Here is a 20,644-nt window from a genome sequence, read left to right as displayed (position 1 = left end):
GTATATAAGGAAAAAAAGTTCAATTGAAGTACGAGAAATCACCAACTACAAAATGCATAGCAATTTCAAAGATGTCATGCATGGGAAGAATTGAGTTGATGAGATGTAGCCTTTGAAGAAGAGACAGTGGACAACTAAGGAGAGACATAACAGCTGTCTTCAAATATAAGAAGGTCTTAGATGAAGAAGAGGGCAAGTCTCAAACCAAAAGGTGGAAGTTGAGACATTTTGGTTCTCTATTTTAAGATGCTATCCCACGGTATTAAATGCTTCATGAAGTGAGGATTCCATCAACAAAAAACGTTCAAGCAGAAACTAGATGACTATCACTTGCTATTCAGAGGACTGAGAATAACGTTGGATTTGATAACTTCAGCTCTTTTAAGATGTTGATACTCTTCTTCACCTGAAGTTGAATAAGGTGTCGTCATCAGGGCTAAAAATGATATACTTAAAACACTGACCTAGTCTAAAATGTGCTCTTCTCTGAGTCATAGGTAAGGTTTACTTTAAATTACTGCAATATCTTTGGAAAGGAATTTAATCAAAAAAGAGTTATGACAACTTCCCTCAACTTTTTTTTTTTAATTTTGGAATAGGAACATGAAACATTAAAGCACAACAAATAGTAAAGTATATGTATGTGTATATTCACCAGATTTATGTATGTAGTTTTACATTCAAAGGAGTGAAGAGAGAGTTATTAAATTTTGAGGTGAATTTCAGCCTGAAATTATACATTGCATTAGTGTGCAATCTCCTGTTTTTTGCCACAGTAGTGATCACAAAAACTAGATTAAGCAATAATCCTCTTATTCATAAAGCTGATCATTAAATTTGATTATAAAAAGCTCAGTTTGGATTTAAACCACTTCAGGAGCTCACCAGAGTCAAAGTTAGCCTCTAGTTAGGTAATTCTCAATGCATAAGAATCAACTGCAAAATATTAAAATACATATTTTAGGCCTCATGTTTACATACTCTGATTTTTGAATGTCTAGGGAGAGGCCAAGAATACAAAATTTGGTTAAGTATCACAAGTCATTTCTGAAGTTAGTGAACTACCAATTACACTTAAACTATACTTTGCCTACTGTGTAAGTATTAACTAGAATAAAATAAAATTCTGGTGAAACCCAACGAAGTTGATCTTGGGACAATGCATTCCTGTATATCGGGGGTATTTTTATTTTATTTTATTTTATTTTATTTTGCAGTACTCGGGCCTCTCACTGTTGTGGCCTCTCCCGTTGCGAAGCACAGGCTCCGGACGCGCAGGCTCAGCGGCCATGGCTCACGGGCCCAGCTGCTCCGCGGCATGTGGGATCTTCCCGGACCAGGGCACGAACCCGTGTCGCCTGCATTGGCAGGCAGACTCAACCACTGCGCCACCAGGGAAGCCCTATCGGGGACATTTTTACTTGATACTTTACTGTATCAACCAGTGTTCTAGTGCAGAAACTACATTATTACAGTAGCATTTATTAGAGCAGAATATGAGGAGAGCTAAATCCATTTCCAAGTATAACACAACAAAGATGCTTTTTTTTTCCCCCCTCAAATCTTAGCTATTTCCTAGGGATATTTTTGCTAGATTTCCACTTCAATTTGTATGCATAAGAACTGCTAAGGGCAGCTTGTGCATTATCAACTCTGTGTCCATCAACTGAAACTTTTTTTAAATCCAGTCATCCTGTTGTATAAATACTACGACCTGACAAAATTTTAATGATATGTTTATCATAAGAATTCAATATTCAGTTTAAAAAGCTAAATATTTTCAGTTGTCTGCCACAGTTTTCCCTCGGTCATTTAAATGACTTTTTTAAAAAAATTTTTTTATTTTTGGCTGCATTGGGTCTTCGTTGCTACGCGCGGGCTTTCTCTAGTTGTGTCGAGCGGGTGCTACTCTTCATTGCGGTGCGCGGCCTTCTCATTGCGGCTGCTTCTCTTGTTGCGGAGCACAGGCTCTAGGCTCACGGACTTCAGTAGTTGTGGCTCGCGGGCTCTAGAGCACAGACTCAGTAGTTGTGGTGCAGGGGCTTAGTTGCTCCGAGGCATGTGGGATCTTCCTGGACCAGGGCTTGAACCCATGTCCCCTGCATTGGCAGGCGGATTCTTAACCACTGTGCCACCAGGGAAGTCCCTAAATGAATGACTTCTTGAAAATGCACAATGATGATAGTCTTCATTGTCATAATTTCCTGTCTCTGCTGAAAACCCAAATTATTGCATAGTCTAATAGCTTATGACCACCACTTGACACTTGCCAAAATACTTTAGCTAATAACCTACTTACCTTCTCTATAGCAAAACTAAGTTTTCATTTCCAAGGCCTGATAGGCTTTTACCACACCACAAATATATTTCAACATTTTTGTTAGAGAGGGTGAAATAAAACGCCCTATGCCCCAAGTGGTAGTTCCTTTAAGCAACAATTGAGGATACTAGCTGAGGAAAACAAACAGAAATTTTCACTATGAATCAGAGCTAGTCTCATTAATTTTCATAAGCATATCCTGAAACATAATGTTCTGCTAACATGCATTTGTATTTAGCCTATGTAACGTTTTGACCACATAATTTAATTTTTAAAACTTTTAACAAGTGATGTTTTTCTTCCAAACTAATCTATTCTCTAGTATATACTGAAGATAATTTTAGGAATAACACATGAGAGTTCTTTAAACATTTTGGAAGAAATGCGTCAAATTTCAAGAGTGTTATGATGTCAACAAGTGGCTGGGTGAACTTGATTATTTCTAGGACCAGCTCAATGGGTACTCATTTTTAATGAAAAAACTTTGAAATTGATGATTATTCAAAAATATACAGCTCAATGAGGAAAAAAATACATGCAGGAATGACATAAATAGTTTCATCCTTTTATAAAAATAAAGATTTGGGGCAGCCAGAATGCTTTGAAGCTACCTTTAAATCTGTTACATACTGAACATTTATTTTAAGATGTAGTTTTAATTACCATATGTAACAGTTGCATGAAAAATAGTCTGTCTTTAGAGAAAATTTGAGCTGTTAAATATTTCTCCTCTTAGGAGTCAGACATGTTTGATTTTTTATTTTCAATGTTTTAAGTAATTTATTATCTTCAAATGGTTAATATTCTTGAAATATAAAACAAGTTATGTCCCTTTATTGAGTGAAAATTATATACCTGTTTTTAAAAATTATTTTTTTCAGCTTATTCTAAATGATTTAATATTTGAATATTAAATTAGTTGACTTGCACATCACTTTTTGGAATCCCAATTCTGTCTGATAAATATGAGCCCAAATCATTTTGCAGTGGTAATGTTAATTAGTGAACAACAAAATCCACCATCCTAGAAGTGTTTGTAGACTAGATAACATGGAAAAGAAAGGTGCAGACTCTAGTTTTAGAGAATGTTTCCAACTTCAAATTGTCTATTTTTCTTAGCATTTTGGGGTAAGGATATGACCGTACTTTTCTACACCATATCAAAAGAGAATACTGAAGAAATTTAAGATGAGCATAAGAAGAAAGGGCCTAAGGACATGACAGTTATCTTCCCACACCTGAAGTTTGTAAGGCAGATTATCATTTGTAAGGCAGACTATCTTTAACCTGTGTAACACCAGAGGGCAGAATAAGGATATTTACATGGATGTTATGGCAAGGCAGATTTCAATTTACAAGAAAGTAAATTGTACATCATACATTTTTAAAAGGTCCAAAAATCAGATGAGTAGCATTAGGAGTTAATGAATTTTTCTTTCTTTTTTTTAATAAATTTATTTTTGGCTGCATTGGGTCTTCATTGCTGTACGTGGGCTTTTTCTAGTTGTGGAGAGCAGGGGCTACTCTTCCTTGCAGTGCGCGGGCTTCTCCTTGCAATGGCTTCTTTTGTTGCGGAGCACGGGCTCTAGGTGCGTGGGCTTCAGTAGTTGTGGCATGAGGGCTCAGTAGTTGTGGCTCGTGGGCTCTCGAGCACAGACTCAGCAGTTGTGGCGCACAGGCTTGCTTGCTCCGCGGCATGTGGGATCTTCCCAGACCAGGAATCGAAGCTGTGTCCCCTGCATTGGCAGGCGGATTCTTAACCACTGCACCACCAGGGAAGTCCCAGGAGTTAATGAATTTTTCATCACTGGAAGTGTCCAAGCAAAAGCAAGGAAACTGTTATTAAAAGGATTAGGTGATTCCGTGCATTAAGAGGATGGGCTTTTCTTCTACCCTAGAACTATTTAATGACTTGTGTTAACATGTAGTTGTTCCCTGTGTTTACTTCTACTTTGAATAGCTTGAATTTCTAACAAGGCTCTCTGAAACCTAAATACTACACTTAATCTCCCTCTCCTGCATAAAACAGTACTACTTACATTTGCTATGCATCTAAAAAAGAGCTATTTTCAACACAAGTGTTTCAGAGTAAAATTAAACAGGAGGATCAGATTAAATCATCAGCTCCTTGATTCTCTACCCACTGCCCCCCCCTCATAGTCAGGTTTCACAATATGGATGTTGATCAAGCCTAACCATACTTGAATGTAAGTATATAAGCACATTTTAAATCTGCTTGTATTACCTACATTTCTTTTTATTAAATACAGAAATTCCTTAGAGATGGCATAGTACAGTAGAAAAAGAATGGGTCTTGTAATCTGCCATAGTCAATACATGCGCAGTCTCAGAAAGTTACTTAATCTTGTTCTTCTTCATCTCACGGTAAGATTAAATTAGAGCATTTGCTTATAGTAGGTGTTCAGTAGGCGTCGGTCCATTTCTCCAAAGACAAACACTCTCCCTTTTAGTCACTGTACTAGGAGGTGCTCTCCATATTTGGGAATTATTAAAAGACTCTTTAACAGAACTAGGTGCCGTTAGAGAGTAATACCCAAGTTTTTGAAGAACATGGGAAGAACAAAATCAACTTGGAATAAAAATCATGAAATGTTAAAACTATCTTCTAGTCCAAAACCTTTTGTATGGGGAGGAGGAAACAATCTAAGAACATCAGTTATAAACTATTTACTCAATGTTGAGACCAGAATTTCTTAGCTTCTTGCTTTCCAATTTCAAAGCTGATTTCCCTTTTACTACATATGTGTATATATACCTCCCATAGAAGTTCACTTCCATTAACATGATAGACAGGTGGCAAGAATTTAGGAAATCCAGCCAGCACTTCCAGTACAGTATTATGAATTTACTAATATGAAGTGATTATCTGTGCTTTTTGTTTTTCTTTTGCAATTGCAAAGATAAAGGCTGTATGCAAACAAATTTGAACTTTGAAAAAATATTTTTTAATAATCATTCTTTACTACTTCAAACAAAATGCAAAGTCTTTGGAAGCTCTCCTGCTTAATATGTAGCTAGGTAATATTTAAGATCCCTTCCTGCTGTAATATGATTATAAATATTAGAAATAGGAAGTAGTGTCCTCAATAATTATATGCTCAATATAATAGGTAAAGTTTATGGATAAGAAAAAATAAATGTAATTAGAAAAGATAGTGGCCACATAGGAAATTTATTTCAAATGTAAAATTCTAATGCTAATAACAAATATTTAACATTCACAATGAAGCATGGCAAGAAAGTTAATATCAGCAAGCTGGAAACGATCTAGTACAACTGTAAGCATTTTTTAATTTACGACCAAATGAAAAGGAAACTTAATTTTCTGTGACAATAACAAAATCTAAAGTTATATAAGATAAATGGAAAGGATAAATTTTTTCTATATATTTTTGTTGTTGGATCACTCATGCTTTCATTCATATTTATTCTTACCTAGTTATTCTAGTTGCAAATGTCTAAAACCTATCCAGCATGTGAATTTTAATGAGAAAAGGTGATGATACAGTATTCATTTTCTCCCCTATATATTTTAGCTATCCAAGTGTACAGTAGCAGTTTGTTATTGAAAAATTTCACAATGTACCAATTTTTAAAACCATGTATAAACATTTTCCCAACATATTCCAAATTCCCTTCTATTCCTAGGATACCAAAGCCCTACTTATGATCATTCTTTTCAGAATCTTTCAATAAAAGTATATATACATATGAAATTGTATATTGCAACTTTAACATCAGTCACAGAACTTCTTGAAGAATAGTGATCATAAGAACAAACTATAAATAACAATGGTTTTAATGTCCTTGTTTAGATAGATTTTATTTTTCTTTTAAAAAGAACTTCATCAAGGCTTGGCCATGATTCTCCTGAAAACATTGTTGCAGACAATGAAGTACATCAAATAAGTCAGTCTGGTTCTAAGTATTGCAGTTTTAATCTTAATTTTAACTGGTGGACAACTATGCAAAGAAAGGACTCGCTTTTCTTTTTCTTTTTTTCCTGTGCCTCTGCCCTCCACGGGAAACAAGATGCTCAGTGACCTCAGAGCTTAGCATCTCTGACGTCCCAGGGGGTCTTACTACTATTCTAACTTAAGAGAGTCAATGGTGACCTGTTTTCAGAAACTGAGGAGCTGACATACCCAACCTTCCTTGGAAATGTGAAAAGGCAGCCCCACCTCAAATAAATGAAACTGATAACAAACCCAGTGTTCCATTAAGGATAAAACAGAAATTTGGAAAGTCTTTTGATATGTTTGACTTTCAATGAGAAACACATGAAATAATGAAAGGTTCAGAAGAGAAGCAAGCTAATTTAAAAATAGGAAATAAGAGGAGAAAAGTAAATGTTTAAAGAACAGAAGGCTAGATGGCAACAGTTTCTTCAAATACTTTTAGAATAATTATAAAGAAGGACAGTGACTAAATGCAGAACTTGAAAAAATGGATTTAAAAGCCTTTAAGAATTTAAGTTAAATTAAGACAGAATTTTCTGATGTTTGTTCTCTAGATTTACTTGGAAGACCATCTTGCTTCAGTTTTGAGGCAAAGGGTTCATTCACAGAACTCTTTGAGCTCTGGAATCATAGAAAAATGAATCATATTCATTAAATTATTTTTAGACACCCCATCCCTGTGTTTTATGAACGCTATAGGAATTAATTCTGCCTCAAGGTCAAGTTGCTCAGCATATCAGAGCTATGAGATCTTATAAGATAATAGGATCTTATTTGCTCACCACTGCCTCAGATGTTAGATTGGCTTTAGCCTTCTTGAAAAGGAAGATAATTATAACCTGCCGTAGGATTCACGCTGAAAATCTGTGATCTTAGGTTAAGCTGCTTCAACTATTAAACTCACTTTTCCTTTCAGGTAGTGTGTGTAACCACTAACAATGGTCTTTATGCCAACAGAAAGGGAAGAAAATAATTTAATTCCTAGGTAAAGAAGGAAAGAAATCTAGTCTCTCAAAACTTGAAAGGTATTAAAGTACAAAGTTGTCTTCTCCAAACCCTGCACCTTCTTAATTTATTCAGAAAAACACTTAGGGTCTTCCTGTAATTAAACTTGCTTTACCCCTTGCTTGGAAATACTGTTACCTGCCACATCAAGGAGTACTTCAAAGTAGCAGATCGGGACTTCAGCTGAAAAGTACTACACCAGTAAAGTAACATTTGAAATCCAAGAAAGAGAAGTCAAGAATTCCATGACTTGGTGTTTCCATATTCATCAGGAACATAACTGAATTTAATTAAGAGTATATTCATTTGGGACTTGCAAGTCAAGAAAAATATATCTTTATATATTTTGCAAAGTGAACATTCTGACTTCAAAATGTAGGTCGAAATAGTTCTCCAAGTTTGATATTTTGATAGAAGTGTGGTTTGGAGAAAGATCATCTTAACTTTTTTTTTAAAGGTCACGAAAAGTATAGAGGCTGAAGGTATGCGCGGGCGAGGTGGGGAGGTGGATGTGGAGGGAAGAATTAAGAGAGCAGGACGCAGCTCTAGGAACGGTACCTGTCCCAAAGTGAGTCTGAACGCCGCTATCGCCTTGCACAGCGCTCCTGGAAAGCTCATCTACAAATTCCGGGATGGGCCAAGGGTGGCAAGACTCCTAAGGAGGGAGACAGAACAGAGAAGATCCTGTTCTCGGGAGGCCGGGAGCGAGGGGACGGTCCTGATGGGGAGAGTGGTGTCTCCTTCCAGGGCTGCAAGCCTCTGCACCTGTTTCCTCGGGTCCCTACTCAGTCAGCCCCAGCCGTAGGGCAAATTGAGTTGGGGTCGACCCGGCAGCCGGAGACCTAAGTTGCCGCGAGGTCCACCCAGGACCCAGGAAGCGACTTTCCCGGGTCTTGCCCGTCGCAGGTTCCTGCCCCCACGTGCGTTGCCTCCACTGCAAACTCCGTCTGACTCAGCCTGTTTGACTCCTCTCCTGCTGCCCTCCGGGCCGGGCTGGGGCCGGGGGAGCGCCGGCTGCGCCGGGGCAGTGGGCAGCGCCGGGACCCTGAGGCCCGACCGTTACAGCGCTCGCTGGCGGGGAGGGGGCGGTAGCGGGTCACGCCTCCCGCCCCGCCGCGTGCGCTCTCGCCCCAAGCGTGGCAACTGGCGCCAGGGTTTCCCCGGGGGCGCCCCCCAGCGCACGCCGCTCGCCCGGGGGTTTCCAACCTAGTCTTGCTGGTCCTGGCGGCCCGTTTCCCCGGGAGCGCCCGCCGCCTGGCCGCTAGCTCACTCTCCCCGCTGGCTGACCAATCCCCGTTTGGAGTTCAAAATTCCCGCCGCTTCACTTGCGCTACACCCTCTCCCTCGTTTGTTTTTTTGTTTTGTGTTTTAAACTTTCACTCCGGTTAAATTATATTGACCCTAAGCTTTATCTCGGATGTCCCTCCAAAGGGATTTAACGAGAATCCCGAGCGCCAGCCGCCGCTATCCCCGGGGCTCGCCCGCCCCTCGCCCACGGGAAACGCCCCGAGGCGGGGCGGGAGGACTCAAGTCGGCGGCGGGTGGGGCCGGGCGGAGCTGCCTCCCTCGCGGGGGAGCCCCCGGGCTCGCCTCAGCCCTGCGGCTCCTGCCCTCGGGGCAGCTGCCCGGCGAGTCCGTGGAGCAGCGGCAGGCGGGCGATGGAGACTGGGAGACACTCGGCGAGAGGAGGCGGGGTGGGGGAGGCGGGGAAAGCGCGGGGGCGGAGGCTGGCAGGGGGCGCTGGAGGCAGGAGCCGCCCGAGCGCTCCGAGCGCCCGAGGGTGCAGGAGGCTTTGAAACCGCGGCAGCGCCGCGAGCCTCCGGGGCCCGGGCGGCGGCTGGGCGGGGAGGTTGGGGGGGCGCTGCCGCCGCCGGGGGCGTCGCCGGCCTCAGCCCCTTTGTTCTCGCGCGCTCCCCCTGGCCGCCCACTCCCCTGCTGTCGCGCGGCGGCGGCTCCTCCCGCCCGAGGCAGTCGGGCTCTGCGCCGGGGGCGGGAGGGGGCGGGGGGAGCGTGCCTGCCGCCGGGAGTGGGGGGCGATGGCGAAGCTCCGGGTGGCTTACGAGTACACGGAAGCCGAGGACAAGAGCATCCGGCTCGGCTTGTTTCTCATCATCTCCGGCGTCGTGTCGCTCTTTATCTTCGGTTTCTGCTGGCTCAGTCCCGCGCTGCAGGATCTGCAAGCCACGGCGGCCAACTGCACGGTGCTGTCGGTGCAGCAGATCGGCGAGGTGTTCGAGTGCACCTTCACCTGTGGCGCCGATTGCAGGGGCACCTCGCAGTACCCCTGCGTCCAGGTCTACGTGAACAACTCCGAGTCCAACTCCAGGGCGCTACTGCACAGCGACGAGCACCAGCTCCTGACCAACCCCAAGGTAAGGACGCCCCGTGAGGGATGCCTCGCTCCTGCGGAGATCTTGAGGTTTGGGGGGAGCATCAGTGTTAGACCCTTCGCGGGGTGGCTCGGAGTATGCTCGCATTACCAGGAGGCGACGAGGCTTCGCAGGCTATACTCAAACCAGGAGTAAATACATCGGGGAGCCCCGGGTCCCCCGGTCCTTCAGGCGGGTTTGTGCACGGCGACCCGTGCGTGGTGCCCGGAGGCTTTCTTTACACACCTGTTTTGCCTGGTCCCAGATTTTGAGGCCTTGGCCCAGCTTAGGTTAGGGCCCTAGAGGGTTGACTTTGGAGAAATGCAAGGAGCCGAAAGTTAACTTTTCCTCCGGTTAAAGCCAGTGCGTCGCGGGGATACACCTACTCCGGCGCATGGTCAAGGTCCGAGCTCCCACTGGCCGCGTCCAGAACTCGTCTTGGGAGGTGCAGGGAGTCTTTTAGCCCCTTGAAAGGTGTTAGAGGTTTCCTTGCCTTTTAACTCTTGACAGACGTTTTTAACTTGTGGTCCAAAGATGAACTTTCGTGGGTCGACAAACGACGTGGAATCAAACGCGAGATTCTGCGTAGATCCATTTTGGGCGGGTACGGCGGACTCCTAGTTTTCATGAAATAGATTGTCAGAAGGGTCTAGAGGCAGCCTAGTGACTCCTAGGCTCTGTGTGCCTAGAAACAATTGGGAGCCACCTGGGAAACGGTAAAACTTTCTGAAAATAGAAAGCCGTCCGTGAAATGTACCGAATATTCCTTCCTTTGCAACTTTTTTAGTTCTCACAAGCAAAAACGAGAAAACCTGGTTAAGACTCGAGGGATGGAGAGCAGAGAGAGGGACGCTCAGAAAACTGTTCCCAGTGGAGAAAAAAACTTATAAAAAGCAGTGTCCTCAGTCTGTGAACTAATTGAGCTTTGTAGTGCACCTGATTTTGCAAGAAGGCTTTTCTTTCGTTTTTTCTTTCTTCTCTTGGCCTTTTTTGCTCTTCTTGTTGCTTAACTATCAAAGTAAAGATGTGTATCTTCTTTAAAGTTACCGGCATTTTCCCTCTTTGTGAGAGCAGTGCTTGAAGATCAAGCAAGAAAGCTGTCCATAAGGGAATGAGTCTTGTGTACACAGGAACAACTTTAAGTGTGACAGGATATAATTATATCAATCCAAAAAAAGAATTCTATCTCAATAGTTTACAAGTATTTAAAATAAGCTTATCATTTCTCTACAGTAAACCTCTTGTTCTTGTCTCCTAAACAGTAAAATCTTGAATTGGGGAAATTTTAAAAAGGGAATTCCTTTAAAGAAAAATATATGGCTTCTCTTAAAAAAGATGCTCTTGCTGACAAAGGAAGAGGACCTTAAAAATGAAGATAATATATAAGCAGTAAATATAGAAGTACAGAATTTAGATAGAGTATAATGTTCAAAGTCTTGAAGAAGCAATAATGTTTCAAAGACAAATGTTGTAAATTAATCTGCTCAACGCTCAGGAATTTCAAAACAAATTGCAGGGTTTTAGAAACATCACTTTTTTCAGGATTAAATCATTAATATAAAAGAAAGGTGTCAAAAAGAAATAGTGATTTAGAAATTATATGGTAGTTCATCATTTAAAAGGTGTTGTTATAATTGGTGAAACATTGCTAATTAGTTTAAGATTGTGGTTCAGGCACTAATAAATTACATACATGTTTTTCAGTCAGTGGCTAATATCTAATCAAGACATTGAGAAGGTAGAATTTACTACATAAAGGCTGTTTCACAATTTCCAGGTAATTTTGAAGGATCTGACAAAAAAAATAAATTGGGATTTAGGACATAGATTTTTAAATCACTTGGAAGGAGTGGTAATGCTTTATATGTAATCCTAGGATTTGATATTTCTCTCTTTTTGTTGCAAATAATCAGTTTTCTTCCAGTGCCAGTTTGGATCCTGGCAACAATCGTTTTGAAGAAGTATCTGAACAAAATAAGATTTTATAAAATAAAGTATACAAGAAATGACAGAACTGCAGAAAGATATGTTAATGTTACAGAAAATGATGAACAACATCCCATTCAATTTAGTCAAGGTTTCCTCGGCCAAAGCAGTATATGTCTCTTTATCCAAATTATGATTGCATCGTACCATTTATAGAACATAAGTATGTTCTTTTGCAGTCACTTTTTGACTTTTGAGCAATGAAGTGCTCAATTTGGAAATTCTTGTAAGCAATTAGTGATGGAAAAATTCAACTCAACCAAAATATTGTGCCAGAGTCCAGTATGTAAGCAGAATGTTTCCACAGTGCCTTTGCAATTAGGCAATACCCACGGCCCGTTGCTGTTGCATCTCGGCTACCCAGACCTTACCTTTTTATTGAAGGCCTGGGTGCCCCACCCATTCTCTTTGTAGAATGTCTAGATTCCCTACAGTGTCATGGATCCTAATCACCTTCAACTTTCTCTTCTTCATGGCCCACTACCACAAGAAGCCATTTGGGAAATCTCTTTTTAGAAAAAGAGAACAAGGACTTTCTCCCCTCCCTTGAGTTTGCTGCATTAGATACAGTAAAAAGCAGGGAAGGGGAAAGAATATTGCACATATCTAACATCTTAAGCCATAGACTACTAAAGAAGACAGTGTGAATAAATTTGACCTTTGACTAATAATTTCTTTAAAATATCTTTAAGTCCTATTCAACTTACGTTTTGAGTCATATCCTTGTTTCTAAAGCAATCACTGTATTCAGCCATGTAATATAGTACTCAAGTCAGTTATCCTAATTATCCAGTCAAGTCCTAATTATCCACAGGGCAAGGATCTGCTCTTTGAATTGACCGTAGCAAAATCTAAATTTGGGGTCAGCTTCCTCTGGCTACTGTTCTCATCACTGCCTTATCTCTTTGTGACTAGCAGGTGTGTGTGCTAAGAGGTTTTGTTCTCATCCATGGCCATACATTAGAATCACTGGGGGAACTTTAAAAAGAAATTCTGGGGGGGGCATCCCTGGTGGCGCAGTAGTTGAGAGTCCGCCTGCCGATGCAGGGGACATGGGTTCGTGCCCAGGTCCGGGAAGATTCCACGTGCCGCGGAGCGGCTAGGCCTGTGAGCCATGGCCGCTGAGCCTGTGCGTCCGGAGCCTGTGCTCCGCAACGGGAGAGGCCACAACAGTGAGAGACCCGCGTACCGCAAAAATAAATAAATAAATAAATAATAAATAAATAAATTCTGGGGAGTTCCCTGGCAATCCAGTGGTTAGGACTCCATGCTTTCACTGCCGAGGGCCCGGTTCAATCCCTGGTCAGGGAACTAAGATTCCGCAAGCTGCGTGGCACGGCCAAAAAAACAAAAAAAAGATAAAAAGAAATTCTGATGCCTGGGTCCAGCCTTCACAGATTCAGACTTGGTCTTGGGTGGGTCCTGGGCATTGATGTTTTTTAAAAAGTTCTACAAGTAATTCTAGTCTGTAGACAGAGTAAAAATAAACACTGGCTTAGAAAATGTCCTCATCTGTTGTGCAAGAAAAGTAAAATAAGAACTGAAAGGGTTCATTGTGATTAATATTTGTGTGTTTGGGTTAAAAGATGTTGCTGATGCTACTGAATCTAGGGAGTTGGTGTGAAAGGGGGGACTCAAATTCTGAAGGAAAAGAAGAGAATCATTTAAAATTAGTTTAATGTAAATGAAACGAACTTACGCAGTTCCAAACATTTAAAATTGGTTTAATGTAAATGAAATGAGCTTGTGCAGTTCCAAACATTTGCTTTTGCCTCGTTGATTACATTGGATTGCAAAGAAAAGATGAATTTTTAAAACCAGCCTCTTGTATATGGAACAAGAGAGAGCAGGTGATTAGAGGCAATATGTTTTATTTTTGAGTTTTTTTCTTTCTCTGATATGAAAAACCTAGAAAGAGAGGACAAACGTCTATTTCTAAGAAACCAGTACTACTGTAAAAGTAAGAGAAACGCATTCAAGAGAATAAAAACTTAGGCAAGAACTAGAAAAGCTTCAGGCTTTAAGTATATACCCTGAAATTGGGTGTAATGAACTACAGGGAATTGTGGCTTAGTTACCTTCTTGGTATCCTACACATCCATACTAGAGTGCCTCTCCCCCCAGCACACACACACTTCCTGTGTAGATGGTGTGGTCCGCTGGGGTTCATTTATGAACTCCATCCTTGAATTAAATGTGCAATACTTTGTGCTCTAGGGAGGTCCATCACATCAAAACTAAGTAATAAAAGGCTCATCTGAATTGTGACAGCTTGTCTATAGTCTTTATTTCTTCATGAAAAAGTGGCTTACTATGGTTGTTTTTCCTCTGGTGACGATATGAAGTAATACTGGGGATGTATATAAAATTTAATTCCACAAATACTTCTTCAGCATCTATTATGATCAGAGAACTGGGCAAAAAACAGGAGGACATACAAAGATGAGTTCATTCATTTAACAAATATTTATTAAGTGCCACTTTGTGCTGTGTGTGTGTGTGTTTCCAGGTTCTAGGACTGGAATAGAGATCAGGCTGGAACCCAGGGCACAAAGATCAGAGCCCTGGGGGTAAGACAGGAGAGTAAGTTGGGGCCAGTAATGCAAAGGTCCTTGACAGATAGGATGGGTTTGGTGGACATTGGGAAGCCATGGTAGGAAGAGTAATGCCCCCTACCAAGGATGTCCACACCCTAACCCCCAGAACCTGTGAATATCTTATGTTACACAGCAGAGGGGAATTAAGTTTGCAGATGAGTGAAGTTTGCTAATCAGCTGACCTTAAGATAGGGAGATATCCTGGTGGGCCAAGTATAATCACAAGGGTCCTTAAATGTGGAGGAGGAGGTCAGAGGGATGCAATTTGAGGAAGACTCAACTGACTGTTGCCAGCTTTGAATACAGAAGGAGGACACAAGCCAAAGAATGCAGGCAGTCCCCTTTTCCAAGGGAGTGAGAAAAGGCAAGAAAATAGATTCTTTCTTAGAGCCTTCAGAAAGGAATATAGCCCAGCTGGTGTCTTGATATTAGTTCAGTGAGACCCATTTTGGAATTCTGACCTTCAGAATTGTAAGATAATACATTTGTGTTGTTTTGAGCCACTACATTTATGCTCTAACAGCAATAGGAAACTAATACAGAAGTCAAGGAAGGCTTTTGAGTAGGTGACTAATATGATAAGATATTTGAAAACTTGGTCAGATAATATCCACTTATATTATGGCTCTTTAGAAACAATCTAATCTGCAGGCTGCTAGGATTTTCCTGTCTGAGATTACTTATCATAATCCTTCCCTGACATCCATTTGTGGATGCTTTTATGAAGTTCCCAATTATTTGTAAGAACTCCCAAAATTATGTATCTCAAACTCTAATCAGAAACTTTTTACTTTTATAAGAGAGATTTGTGATGTTACAATATATTTCAGTCAAAGTTTGGAGGAAAAATGCATACATTTTATCACACACTTGCCTCAGAATTATAAAGATTTTTACAAGTTGTCAATTTTGTTTATCTAAAATGTTTTTGCTACTCATTTATGAATGAAGATGTCAAGTTTTATTTACCTTGGGTTTAAAATTTTTTTTCCCGTCTTTAGCAGAATTTCATATTGAGTTCCTAGATAAACAGTACATTTATATTACAATTATCATAAATATTCGCAGTAAAATACTGAACAGAATGGTTTTTAATATTACATATGTTTCTTACTATTCCTCATGCTGTGCCTGTGGTATTCTCTAGGTCACATAAATCAATGTGTAAAAATTTGTACTTTCGAGTTTTAGTAATACCCTCTTTTCTTTTAAAATAAACACTTATAAAATTGAAAACTGGAATTCCCTGGTGGTCCAGTGGTTAGGACTCGGTGCTTCCACTGCAGGAGGCACAGGTTCAGTCCCTGGTCGGGGAACTAAGATCCCACAAGCCATGTGGCATGGCCAAAAGAAAAGGTGGAGGGAACTATGTGCTTATTAAATTATTTAAATTTATGATCATTTTTGTAAATAAACTAATCAGACAAACTTGTTTCATGTATTTGCTTGGTTGAGTAGCAGAGTCCAGCAGATTGGGTCACTAGAAGTTCTCTGTATACCGAAGCACATGTGAAGAAATATCCATTCATCTAAATTCTTCTGTGCCATTCATCTAACTGATGCAGTAGACCAAATGGACTTTGAAACCTTATCCAATGTCCAATTTACTAGTTGTAATCTAACAATATTGCAGTAGCATATATTGATGTTGTATCTCATTAGCAGAAACTAAATCCTAGAAAATTACATTCTAAATCCTAGGAGTTTAATCCAGTTTTTCCTGTGTAATAAATATATTTATACAATTGTCTTTATCGACACAACTTTATTTAAGATAGTTCTTAAGAATGGAAAACCAGACAATAATACTGCTTAGTGAGAGTAAGATCTATTCTGATTATAATTACCTCTGTTTCCTCTGTTACAAGGAGAAAAATGGCAAAAGAAAATCATCTTTATCTCTCTAACACCAGCTTCTATTCTGGAATCTTTTGTTTCTATCAATAGTATCATTATTCTCTGGTATTAATACATTATCAATTTTCACTGCCACTATCCTGGTCAAAGATATTATCATTTGCTTTGATTATTATAGTATCTCTTTACTAATTTCCTTATATCTAGTCAATTTCTTCCTCCAAACCAATGGTTCTCAAAGTGTGAGCCGTGGATGAGAAGCATCAGCATCATCTGTGAACTTGTTAGAAATGCACATTCTCAAGTCCCATCCTAGACCCATTGAATCAGAAATTTCACCCTAATTTCTGATTTAGTGGTTCTGTGTTGAATTCAAGAATTTATACAGTAAAAAAGTATATAACTACCAAGCTAATAAGTGGGGAAAATGAAATAATATAAAGCAAGCCATTTTTTAAAAATGCAGTAAAAGAAAGTAAAAAGAATGTAGACAGGTAGAATAAATTAAAAAAAAAAGGTAGTAGATTTAAACCCAAATTTATAATTATATTAAATATAAATGGACTAATTCTTCCAATTAAAAGGTAGAGATCATAGACTGGAAAACATACAAACATCAACCCCCCAAAAAAATGAAGAAAGAAAAGCTGGAATACTTGTATTATATGAAATACAGTAGACTTTGAAGCAAAAAAATGTTACTAGAGATAAAAAGGGACATTTCATAATTATAAAAGTTAATTCAACAAAATATAACAATTGTATATTGGGAGGTACCTAAAAATACAACCTTGAAATACATAAAAACAAAAAAATTAAAGCAGAAATATGTAGAAATATCTCAAGGGAGAAATATACAAGTCTATCATGATGAGAGATTTTTAACACACCTCTGTTTGTAACTGATAAGCAATCAGACAAAAGCAATATCAATGCACATCCAGCAGATTTGAATAACATGTTTAACAACTGACCCAACTGACATATATAAAATAGTATATCCAGTAGCAGCAGAGTGCACATCGTTTCAAGTGCCCGCATAACATTTCCCCAAACTGATCACATTCTGGGCCATAAAGAAAGCCTTCACAAATTTCATAGCAGTGAAATAATAAAGATTTTATCCTCAGTGAAATTAAGCTAGAAATGATTAAATTTTACTGAGAGACATAGAAGATGTGGGAAATTCATTAGGGAAAGAGTGACCTTATGAATAAATGGTGCTTGAGCAATTAGCTCTACGTAAAAAAGAAATAAAATGTGATACATGGGGCTTCCCTGGTGGCACAGTGGTTGAGAGTCCGCCTGCCAATGCAGGGGACATGAGTTCGTGCCCCGGTCTGGGAGGATCCCACATGCTGCGGAGCGGCTGGGCCCGTGAGCCATGGCCGCTGAGCCTGTGCGTCCGGAGCCTGTGCTCCGCAACAGGAGAGGCCACAACAGTGAGAGGCCCGTGTACTGCAAAAAAAAAAAAAAAAAAAATGTGATACATACTTCACACCCATAACAACAAATTCCAAACGGAATAAAACCTAAATGTGAAAAGAAAACTATAAAACTTCCAGCAGTTGGAATAGGAAAATATCTTTATGACATAGGCCTAAGAAATATTTTCTCAAATAAGGCTTAAGGAACAAATCATAAAAGGAAAAGATTGATACATTTGAACATGTTAAAACGATAATTTCCATATGACTAAAATTATTGTAAACAAAGTAAAAATGTAAACCACAGACTAGTAGAAGATAATGGTAAAACAAGTAATCAGCAAAGGACTATCCAGCATTTGTGAAAATGTCTACAAATCATTAAGAAAATGACATATGACATAATGGGAAAATCAGTGAAGGTTATGTACAGTCAATTCATGAAAAAACTCAAATGGTCAATAAATGTGAAACAATGCTGTATTCCAGTAATCTCAGGGAAATTCAAATGACAACAATAATGGAATACCATTTCACACCCATCAGATTGGCAAAACTTAATGTTTCATAAGACCAGGTGTTGGTGAGGTTTTGAGAAAATGTTAAATCCTACTGATTGCTGGAAAATTGGTTCAACCACTCAGAAAAATAATCAAACATATCAATAGTATGTGTAACTGAAGTTGTGCATACCTGACAACCACTGTGACAATCAAGTGAAGTGACAACAATTTCACTTCAAGGAGTTTACCCTAATAAAACTATAACATGTATTCAAGGAAGTATATATGAGGATTTTCATTGCAGAACTGTTTGTAGTAGTGAAAAAGTAGAAACAATCTAATTGAATTTATTCGGATATTGGATGGGGTACTTTATTTATTTTTCTTTTAAAGAGACAGCCTTTATTTTAAGGATTTTTACATTGAAGACTTCAAAAAGTGGTAGGTTTTTAGAACTTATTGACCTGTATTTAAAAGGAACTGTTGACAGAATTTTACCAGAAATAATCTGAACAAGTGGGAAAATACAGTTAATACTACTGAAACCTACTAAAATAATTCCAGGACATATGGTTTATCTGACATAACGATACCTCTAAATACTGCCACTGATATGAAACTGACTGCTTCTTACTTTTCTAAACACACAGTGGTATAATTAACAATATTCAATCACTTCTGTTCTTTCCTGAATATATAAAAATTAAAATACCAATTAAAAAACTATTCTTCTTGGACTTCCCTGGTGGCGCAGTGGTTGAGAGTCCGCCTGCCGATGCAGGGGATGCGGGTTCGTGCCCCGGTCCGGGAGGATCCCACGTGCCGCGGAGCGGCTGGGCCCGTGGGCCATGGCCGCTGAGCCTGCGCGTCCGGAGCCTGTGCTCCGCAACGGGAGAGGCCGCAGCGGTGAGAGGCCCGCGTACCAAAAAAAAAAAAAAAAAAACTATTCTTCTCTTTAAATGTTTCTTACAGATACAATTTCAATATTTTCATTCAATAGTGGTGTGGTTTAAGAGATTTTTCATTCACAAGTCAAACAATCCACCCAAAGGGAACTGATAGTCTGTAGGTTCATTGTGCAAATAAAGAGTTTCGGAATGAAGCAACTGACTTTTCTAAAGTACAAAATATAAAATTCTTAGAAGATACATTCAATAAGCTCTACTAAGCAGCTGGCCACAGAACTAGAACATTTGATAATTTTCCTGGTGAATTCAATGGGATTCCACATGTTTCCAAACTCAACTTGAACTCTCATCTTCAGCTTTGTATTTTGCTTTTCCAGTTTTGCTAATGACACAAACATGATTCAAATCCCTGAAGTATTCATTATAGTCAAGGGCATATCCTACAACAAACTTGTCTGGAATTTCAAGTCTAACAAAGTCTGGTCTATATCCAACACTTCGAGGGATCCTTTTCACCAGCAAGCTTGCAACCTTGACCATCTTTGGATTATGCTGCTTGACCAAGGAAAGCAAGGTTTGCATTGTTTAGTGTCAATTATGTCTTCAACAATCAAGACATTCTTTCCAGTTAAGGTTGAGAGATCATCTCCACCAATTACTTTTATGTCACCTGTTGACAGGTGACATAAAGATAAAATCTACATTTTATCTACATAAATTTTATCTACATAAATCCTTATCTACATAAAGATAAAATCTACAGTCATAGGTATAGATCTATCACTATTTCTGTTTCAGTGCTTTGATGTAATCCAGCAGATCAGCAAAGAATTTATAGCCCCCCCTTGAGCACACAGAGGGCCACGATGTGAGAGCCTTCCATCTCCTTCATCACATCTTGAGCCAGCCGTTCGGTCCAGTCCATAATTAGTCCGTGAGGAATAAACACCTTTTCCAAATCCTCAGCATAATGATTAGGTCTACAACATAAATCTAGGTCATAACCTGGTGCATCATCACTAATCACAACGCTGGGGCTGCGAGTCACCATAACGGAACTGGCTGGCGTGGGCTGATGGCAATCTGCTCTTTTTTTAAATTAATTTTTATTGGAGTATAGTTGATTTACAATGTTGTGTTAGTTTCTGCTGTACAGCAAAGTGTGGGCTACTTTAATAGGAACCTCGTAACAGTAACCTAAACAAAGGAACTACTAGGTTTTTTTCTTTTGTAAATGTATGAGCTTGTAAGCAGTCTGTGGGGCTGTGCCATTCTGATCTGGAAGGTCATTCAAACACCCAGTTTCTTACTGTCTTGTTGCTCTAACTGTCCCTTAACATGGTTTTCCTAACTTCATCACGTCTGCCTTTTAGGCAGTGAGAAGAGTGAAAGAGAAAAATAAAAGGCAGGCAGCTTCCTTTAAAATATATATATATATTTCAAATATTGTAATATTTGCCCTTTTAACGTGTACAGGGTTTTGGTATATTCACAGAGTTGTGCAACCATCATTGCTAATTCCAGAATATTTCCATTCCTCCCAAAAGAAATCTCATGCACATTACTATGCACTCCCAATTCCTCCAGCTTGGTCATGGTATATAATCCTTTTTATATGTTCCAAGATTTAGTTTAACAGCATTTTGTTGAAGATTTTTGCATCTATATTCATAAGGTATATTGTTGTGTAGT

The 20,644-nt window shown here is 39.6% G+C and overlaps 1 protein-coding gene, 1 long non-coding RNA gene and 1 pseudogene across 4 annotated transcripts in view; 1 reads left to right on the top strand and 2 right to left on the bottom strand.

Annotated features, from left to right (window-relative positions):
* Positions 1-381: 381 nt before the first annotated feature.
* LOC141275932 (uncharacterized) lies at positions 382-9,465 on the bottom strand. The gene is made up of 3 exons (XR_012324624.1): positions 9,366-9,465; positions 7,864-7,960; positions 382-4,127 (listed from the first exon to the last, which is right to left on the bottom strand). It is a non-coding gene; the product is annotated as an uncharacterized lncRNA (long non-coding RNA).
* Positions 9,033-20,644, top strand: part of KCNMB4 (potassium calcium-activated channel subfamily M regulatory beta subunit 4) — a 65,854-nt gene continuing 54,242 nt past the window's right edge. Inside the window, exon 1 of one of the 3 annotated variants that reach the window (XM_073789240.1) lies at positions 9,033-9,677. In XM_073789240.1, coding sequence (XP_073645341.1) covers positions 9,342-9,677 — 336 coding nt within the window. In that variant the 5' untranslated portion in view covers positions 9,033-9,341. The remainder of the gene's footprint in view (positions 9,678-20,644) is intronic. The other 2 variants (XM_033866324.2, XM_019918672.2) reach the window with 2 other exon arrangements.
* Positions 19,275-20,003, bottom strand: LOC109547178 (hypoxanthine-guanine phosphoribosyltransferase pseudogene; annotated as a pseudogene).

This window comes from Tursiops truncatus, chromosome 11 (assembly GCF_011762595.2).
Source record: "Tursiops truncatus isolate mTurTru1 chromosome 11, mTurTru1.mat.Y, whole genome shotgun sequence".
NCBI classification, from domain to species: Eukaryota; Metazoa; Chordata; class Mammalia; order Artiodactyla; family Delphinidae; genus Tursiops; species Tursiops truncatus.
This window is presented reverse-complemented; position numbering and strand designations above follow the sequence as displayed.